Source organism: Eupeodes corollae, chromosome 1, assembly GCF_945859685.1.
Source record: "Eupeodes corollae chromosome 1, idEupCoro1.1, whole genome shotgun sequence".
Classification (NCBI taxonomy): Eukaryota; Metazoa; Arthropoda; class Insecta; order Diptera; family Syrphidae; genus Eupeodes; species Eupeodes corollae.
In genome coordinates this window covers 209,176,821-209,185,646 of record NC_079147.1, presented here as the reverse complement: position 1 = coordinate 209,185,646, position 8,826 = coordinate 209,176,821, and the positions used below count along the sequence as shown (strand labels likewise).

Below are 8,826 nucleotides of genomic sequence, written 5' to 3'. Positions count from 1 at the left end.
GCCACTTTCAAATCAATGGACCGGAAAAAAGAGCTGGCATTAATTCGACATGGCATCACTATTTCGTTCTATAGACAAGGTAAGCGTAAGGTAGGGACTAGGGAGATGGCAGACGGGTGTTGGTGGAGAGTAAATTAGTTACAGAAGGTGAAAATTGGCCTTCACCGTGTTGAAAAGAATAATTTTTTATTTTAATCAATTTATATAAGTGGGGTTTTTGTAGTTTATCAGCGACTGAAATGAAATGTTATTAGGTCGAGGAGAAAGTGTATTTTTTGAACTCTTGATTGGGGAACAAAATTTAGTTCTTCTGCTTTTTTTATCGTTATTGAAAATTTTAAATAATTAGAGATTTTTCTTTTATGAAATTGGTAGTGACATTGACAGGCATCTAAAGGGTCCATCAACAGAATCTGGAGAAGAAGCAAATATAGTGTATTTGGAAAAAGAGAAGAGTGTTTTTTGGTTTGAATTATCAAGGTCTTATAAAAAAATATAAAATTGTATTAAACTGCATAGAAATTCACAGAATAGTTGAATAAAACCTATAAACAATTTTGAATACAAAAATATTATCCTTTCGAATATGAGAGAAATGAAAAGGATTTAAAAAACATCATGACATAAAAAAAACGAATCTTGCAGCGTTGAAAAACATTTTCTAGATTAATTAAAATAAATATCGTCATTTAGATAAATATGAAATTAAGTTTTGCAACAGCTCGTTGAGAATCAGAACCTATTGACTTCAAATTCTTAACCATTTTGGTGTGCGAGTAATGTCAAGGATGGAGCGGTCCTACAGTTTATATGCCGAATCCGAAGGGCTAATTTGAGAAATCACCTTTCAAACTACAATAACTCATGAAAGATTTGTTATTTGAGCCACAGTTAAGTTGTTTAAAGATTTCATCTAAAGATTTGTTTGCTGTCAAAAACAACTAAAATTTTTGTTTTCACGCAATTTAGAATTTGGAAAAACGTTAGTAATGCTTTTAATATTATTAAAATTGATTTATAAGAAAAAGAGCAAATAATCATATTCTTAAGAAGAAACCCTAAAAAAGAGATCGTCAATTCTATATTAAGTTGCCTTTAAATTCCTGCAACTCGCCTTCAATTGCGTCTTATTTTTCGACGCACATAAATATTAAACATAAGAGAGTATTTTACTTGCAACTTATAGGAACGATATGGCAAGTATTGCAATCTGAACAATTATATACAAATACAAAGGAAAGTCGAATTGCATCATTTTATATATAATACCATTGTGCCATACGTAATCAAAAGCCTTTTCGATGTCTAACAATATCATGGCCGTTGATTGACCACGGGAACGATGGTCTAGAACATGATTGCAAATTCGTTTAATCTGGTGAGATGTGCTGTGAGATCTACGGAAGCCAAATTGTGTATCGAGAAGAATATCTTCATCTGAAATAACTTTTTAAATATGTTGTTTCAGTAAACTGATTGGTCTGTAACTTTTAGGATTATCTGCAAGTTTTCCAGCCTTAAGCACAGTATTAGCACAGTAGAGGGAAGTATTGCAATTTAAATCATGCATTAATTATAAATGTTAAATGCTGAACTCCAACGTAAGGCAATTGTTTTAAATAACTATTTTTTACTTTGTCCAGACCTCCTTTCTTTCGCGTTTGCAACATTTTGATTACATTTTTTACATTTCCTTCTTCTACAAATGCATTAAGAGGAGTTATGCCGCTTGTAGTATCGAATCTTTCAATTGTTTTAATAACAAGTTCATAAGTTATAAAGTCCCCCAAACGCTGAGAAACTAAGTGATTTTTTGAAAAACTTTTACAAAATATATTTGCTATCTCAAAACCTGTAACAAAGGTTGTCGAAGAATCCTTAAAAAATGGTATTTTACGGTTTTTGTTCTTAATTAATTTTCTTATATTCCAAAATGGTTTTGCATCCATAACGGTCAGTTTTGTGTTCCATTCTCTATTACAATGGATTTGTATCTTCAGCAACGTATTTATAAAATTGGAAAACCATTGATAGAGAAAAGGGTTGCCGGTAATTTTGCCAATTTGTTCGATGAATGTTTCTAACTTTAATAAGTTTTAATATATGAATTGGAATTTTTTTAAATACATCTTTTTTTCTTTTTTGGGAATAGTTTTATTACATATTGTATAATTTAATGTATGTAAGTTAGAATCCGAGTAATTTTCTTATTTTTTAATTGATCACATCAACACCCTGCGGATCATTATTGAGGAGAGCTTTGAACATCTGATTAGCTTTGCGGAGGAGAGGCATTCCAGAAAAACTATTTGCTATTATAAAAGCAACATATGATGGATTCAAGTAACACGTTCTGCACGATGGTAGGTTGTGAGATGATTTTGAAATCAGTAGTGGGGCACACAGGGCTGTACTCTTTCGCCAATAAGTTCGCTTACTTCTCGTAGGATCATCGATTTCCATCAAATGAAAACATAGACAAGCAGAAATCGTGGGGCTGAACACTAATTTCGGCAAAGCAAAAATCACCAGCCCCGAAACTCGGCCATCTTCTCAAATAAATATTTCCTTACAACCGAAGGAAAAAGTGGAGAGTTTTCAATATCTTGGAAGCATAGTTTCCATCTGCCTCATCAGCAAATCAAAAGCGTCGAAAATTTAGAGGAATAACTCTTTCATCTTAAGAACAAAGCTACAACTGTTTCGCACAAATTTCGAATCTGTACTACTTTATGGGTACAAACTCCTTTGCAGGCCAAGCAATGCAGTAAAATCCGCTCACTCAATTAGGAAGAAGGCAAACGAGGAGGAATCAGAGTCACTAATCAAGAGTTGGAGGGAGCTGAAATATATCTCCGGAAACCGCACACGATGGTGCGTAACAGATCTAAGGACATAAGTAAGAGTAAGTATCCTGTGTTCTGTATCCTTTCATGAATAGAAAAAAATCAGGAGTTTCAGGAATTGAATTTTCCTTAGTGTTAATTTGTAACAAAAACTCAAAACAAAAAATGGAACTATCAGATTTAAGAAAACAGTTCATTCTGCACGGAGACAGAAATATAATTTACTAAAAATTATTAACTTCTTGATTTTATTTTCTAAAACGACAAAATATTTGTATATTTAGCTTTGTATTCAATAATGAAAAATTAAAACACACAAACAGCCTAACCTGCTAACTCCAGAGTTAAGATATATCTCATGAGCATGACGAATTGGCTTTTCTGTGTATTTTATTATTAATTTGTTAATTTTTGTTTATAAAAATTTAAACGGAATACAGTTGTATGCTAAAACAGTAGATAATTTATGAGCCTTAAATATGTGACGCATAATTGCATTGAAAAAACAACGTTAAGTGTTTCGCGGCAAAGGTATAACCAGCGAAATAATTTTATTTTATTTTAAGTTTTAATAAAATACGGATTTTAGTTATACGTTATAAAAATGACTTCTTTATTTTAAATTGCAAGGAAGAATGAAAATATAACAAGTGTATGAAAACTTTACACCTCGCTATTGAAAGTTATATGAAAGTCAGCTGTGATATATAAATAATTACATAAGTATTTCAAAGGTTATTGACATTTCATAAATTTCTTGCAGACTGGAATAATATTAAATTTAGCATATACAATTACATGTTTAACTTCTTTTTGCAGTGTGAAGCAAATACATATTTAATTTAATACATATAAAACATAGTAATGATGAAAGTATGACAATCAAATTCTAATGAGAAGAAAAGAGATCATTATATAATTAGCCTTGCAGTCTGCTAATATAGTCTGCAAATCTAGTCTGCATATTTAGTCTGCACATTTGACAGTTCGTGTTTGACAGTTCATTACATTTCGGCTTGTTTCTTTCACGCGTTAAATATTAGTGATTTTAAATTTAGATTTTTGTTTTGTTTTTAATTTAGTTATATAAATCAAAATATCTCAAATAGAAGAGCAAGGTAAAAATTCGCTTGACTGGTTGTTGAGATTTTTAAACCTTGTGTTTCAATTTCTTAAAAGGCATCTCAGCATCTCAGTCCAACGAATGTTTTTCCCGCCTTCATCATTGGTGTAAAATGTGCAGATAAGGTTTTTAAATTCTTTGAGTTAAATAAATTAAATAAATAAATGTATATAATTTTGAGTTGCGAATTAAACAAAAGTGATTTTAAGATATAAATAATAAGATATAATAACAAAAAATATGTTGGGAAGCAACATTAAGTGATTTGTTATTCGGCAATGTTGCGTTTGCAGCTTAAAGTATGAAACTTGAATGATTAATGAGTCTATCAGCATCAAGAAGAAGTAATCAAAAAATAACTACCAGATCTATATCATGGTCACCTTCTATTTATTTAAATAACAAAGTCATTTGACTAGTTTCTTTAAAAAATAAGTTCTGTGACGACTTCAAAAATCAACTTCAAAAATCGACTATACAAATTTTAATTCGCTAAGTAGTCTTTTACAAATTTTTAAAAATAAAGTTTAATGTTATTTTTTTCTTTTATTTTTTATTATTTTGAAATGATTTTTGACATGTGGTTTTTGAAAAACAATACGTGTGTGTGCATAGATAGATATTTACATATTTTAATGGCACTACACAATTTGTCTAAAATAGTGATTGTTTTAATTTGGATCACTAAATTTTGTAAATTTATTGTGCTTTGTGGTGAAGTGACAGCTTTTGATAACTAAAGATTGTGACATTTTCATTGTCATTTAAATGTCATATTTATAGATGCATTAGTGCTGCCAAACAAAATTTAATTACTTTGATGTGTGTTTCTTTGGAATTGTGAATATGGCTATCACAAATCTTCAGCGCAAGACAAAGGAAATGGCCTATTACCAAAACAATTTCGTCCGCAAAATCAATCTCATTGAATTCCTCTTCCATCATCATCATCATACACAACCCTATATGACATTTAAGTAATCATTTTCTATAAACTCACCTTCATATTTGTTCTGGTAATGCTGTTGCTTATACCACCACACAGGTTGACAAACTAATTATTTAACATTCCTATTGCTGTCTTGACATTTTGACACAAAGGCATGTTTCACCGTTTCACTTAAGCCATTCACTATACACAGTCCGAGAGGAGACTGACACATACTGCTGCACATATTGTCAATTTATTAATTCTAACAAATTAATTAGTTTGACGTGAGTTTGGCATTACAGCACGTTTGCTAGTAAGCGTACAGTGGCAAACATTCTGTCTGTAATTAGTCTGTCATTATTATGTAGATGTAAGGATATTTGTAGGCACCAATAACTACTTTGCTTTGACAATGCCTTCGACTTCCAAGTTTGCCTATGGGTATAGTGTATATAAACATCACCATACCACCGCAGGATGCCGGAAATGCCGCCCTTAAGGCATTTTGCTAAAGCCGGACAATCACCAATGTGCCACCATCGCAATCACACCACAAATTCCACAATGGCCGCCAAATCAAATTAATCAGTTTTGATCATCAGATGCATATATGTATACAAATACAATGCGCCTAGAAGTAAGTATCTAGTAATTAATGACAATGCACCTGCATATGTATTGGTGCATATAGTAACGAAAATGTCAGGAATGTCACTGCTAATATTCGGCTTAAAATTAAGATTAATTAAGGAACGTTACAGAGGTATTTTCGCATTATATTAAAATACATACAAAACCATAAGCGTCCTACGAATTTCAAATAAATGTATCTAGTTATTTATCAATTTATTAAAGATTATTAAAAATATAAGAAAATATCTGTCCAAACACAGAGCTTTCCGCTCTAACCACATTTTATATTCGGATCCAAATCCATTTTAATGCCAAAGGTAAACCGGTTACTTGGGACACTGAGCAGCAGGCTTACTCCAAACCCGCATGGGATGTGGGAAATTGTCCTGACAGAGATCGAAAAAAAAGAAGAAAAATTATTTCAAAATAAAATCGATAAGAACCACATCGCACTGAAGGTCAAATCGCCGCCCTTCCTCTGTGCGAGACCTTAAACAGGAATATACAACTAAATCGAAAACCCAAAAACCCGACCCACCCACCTGTAGTACATAAAACCAACCGACATATCCGAATCGACCATACCACGGACTGTGGTATCCTGGAACTCCCACTGATAGCACACAGTAGCAATGGCCTTGCGGGTGTTCCTGTTGAATGCCAATGAGCTGCCCATCTGAATGGACGGGTGGACTCGGTGCCAGTAACTCACATCGAATCCCTGTCGTGAGACAGTCAATGCCGACGAATACTGGTGTCGTGAGTACCTATACGAATGTGGAATACGGGGAATGTTTATGCAAATGCCTATTAGACAAATCCATCCATACCTCATTGCCAGAGCCGCATCGGCACTAGTGTGTCTCGGTTCATTCCATTCGACTAGCAGCTCGCCACCCAAGGCCAGATGGTTTGTGACGCTACGCAAAACAGAAAGAGTGCACCGACCCCGGTCCTTGGAGGGATTGTACAGATTTGCAGTGTACGTGGTACTCGGACTGTGTACCTCTGCCGAGAAAGTTTTGTCAAACAGAGTTTTTGATTTTTGAAACGCCGCCCAAAGGCGAACATTCTGCCATGGATAGTACACACAACCAAAATTCGTTGACAAAGAGCTTGGATTTATGTCGGCATGAACCATTGGGGTCTCCTGTGTATAAGAACGATGAGGACGATGATGGGAAATGAAAACATATTTGACATTTGGTTTGAATATTTCGTCACAGAAAACACAACAAAAAAAAAAAAACATCATATCGATTCTTTGAATTCTTACCAAAATATCATCATAATTTCGTGTGCAATAAACTCCACCGATAAGAAAGCCTGAAGGTCGGGTATGACTTAGAATCCAGTTTAATTGAATGGTCTTTTCGGGGGCCAAACCATAGCGGTAGCCTAGTTCGACGCCATCAAAGAACTTTGGCATAATATTATGAGCGCGGCTATGTAGGTCTTCGATGTTGCCTGGGTTGGGAAATTCCGAACGGCCAGGTTGTACAAAATAGTTGGGCGGAAAACGGGGGTAACATTTTCGTGGACACCATTCACATTTCATAATTAAATAATTTCGACGTTATATTCTGTAGGTTTTTGACAGATTTAGAAAAAAAAGTTTCTATAGAAAGTAAAGTTGAAATTTTGTGAGGATAGTTTTGAAGTCACTTCTAGTGATTCTAGTGATCCTGGAAAATTGTGTTCAAATGTTGTGAGAATCAAATAATTGACAAAATTCTTCGTTGATTCCGACAAATTGGGGAAATATTAGTGCAACGGTTAAACGTTAAATTATTATTTAAAGAATGAGATTTTAAAAGATGTTTTTCTTGTTTTTCGTATTTTTCACTATAGAAAAGTTAGATAAGTCCTGCTAAATTTTTACAGTTTTTTTTTTCAGAAAAATCAAAAAATCGGGTACAATATTGTCTTGGAGGATTTTTATATTTGCCAAATCCATTAACAAGAACTTAAAAATGTGTAATACCATAAAATGTAAAACATTAAGTTCTATTTTTAAAATAATTCGAATTTTATATTGTGTTATAAAACAATGGTATAAAAGTAATGCATTAACAGAGTGGAAATAATGATAACTTTTCGAATTAATTCAAACTTTCAAATCAATTGCAAGTAATTGATAAACTAACATTTTTTCCATTACAATGGCACGTGATTGCAATTTTAATTTCTTGTAATTGTAATTGCAAAAGTAATAATCATTTCAATTACTTGTAACTGTAATTTAAAGAACACACTTTCTAAAAACATGTTATTTAAAATTATAAAGCACTTTTAAATAACTTTGGTAATTATGATTTCAGGTTAATCACGTTAAATGTAATTGTAATTGTAATGGAAAAAAAGAAATTGAGATTTTAATTACAAGTAATTGCAACTGAATTGAGAGGGTTGTTTTTTACCAATGTTGAATCTACTGAATATTTAAATCAATGGCTAATGTCTTATTATGATTGTCCTTGACATTAAAGTTTATTTTTTACAGAGCTGATGGAAATGTGGAGTAGAGTAAGAAGTGCAACGAGAACCGTTTGACAATATGAGAAAGCCAACGAATTGCTCAAGAACTTTAACTGGTATCTGTGCTTACTCAATAGTGATGTGGATTCCAGTACAGATATGGGTACAAATTAAATCCCCTCTGAAATTATTTATTTTATCCCGAATAGGCTAAGGAAAACTCATGGTTTGATTCGAACTTTAAAGAGGATTTTAAAATTAGAGGTGAAAGTTTCTGTCATTATAAAGCTAACCCTACTGAGGAAAGCCGGAATATGTTCAAACGAGCTAGAAAGACCTGTAGTGGTCATATTCGGGAACTTAATTTTAACATGAATGGAAATTACGGCAAACAAAAATTTAAAATCAAAAGGGTAGTACAAATATCTGGTCATTTGTCAAGGTATACAAATCCGCTGTCTCTCCTCTTGTTCTTCAAGGCTGGAAAAACCACTGCGCAAGCATTTTCATCTTTGCTATTCTACAGATCTCTTTCCGAATGGATGAAAAACAGCATATATGCAGCCTGTCCCTTAAAAAACGTACATTTGGTATTGATGTATACATATCTCTTCTTTGTTGGGTTAGAAATCAACGTTCGTACCGTTCAAGAAGTATTGGATCGATTCAAATACGATATTTACAAAATAAACGCTGGTAAGCTTCAGGGTTCTGGTTTGTTTCCGACAGTCTTTCATATCGTTGTTTAACCTATATTTTTACAAATAATATTTTGTTGAATTAGCCAGTTGCTTTCCCACCTCAAAAATGTTCAG

The 8,826-nt window shown here is 32.8% G+C and overlaps 1 protein-coding gene across 1 annotated transcript; it reads right to left on the bottom strand.

Moving 5' to 3' along the window:
- Positions 1-5,729: 5,729 nt before the first annotated feature.
- Positions 5,730-7,182, bottom strand: LOC129941743 (mitochondrial import receptor subunit TOM40 homolog 2). Its single transcript, XM_056050451.1, has 4 exons — positions 6,810-7,182; positions 6,364-6,683; positions 6,076-6,300; positions 5,730-5,919 (listed from the first exon to the last, which is right to left on the bottom strand). Exons 1-4 carry the CDS (start codon positions 7,089-7,091, stop codon positions 5,805-5,807), a joined length of 942 nt encoding a protein of 313 aa, XP_055906426.1. The 5' UTR covers positions 7,092-7,182; the 3' UTR covers positions 5,730-5,804.
- Between the last annotated feature and the right edge of the window lie 1,644 nt (positions 7,183-8,826).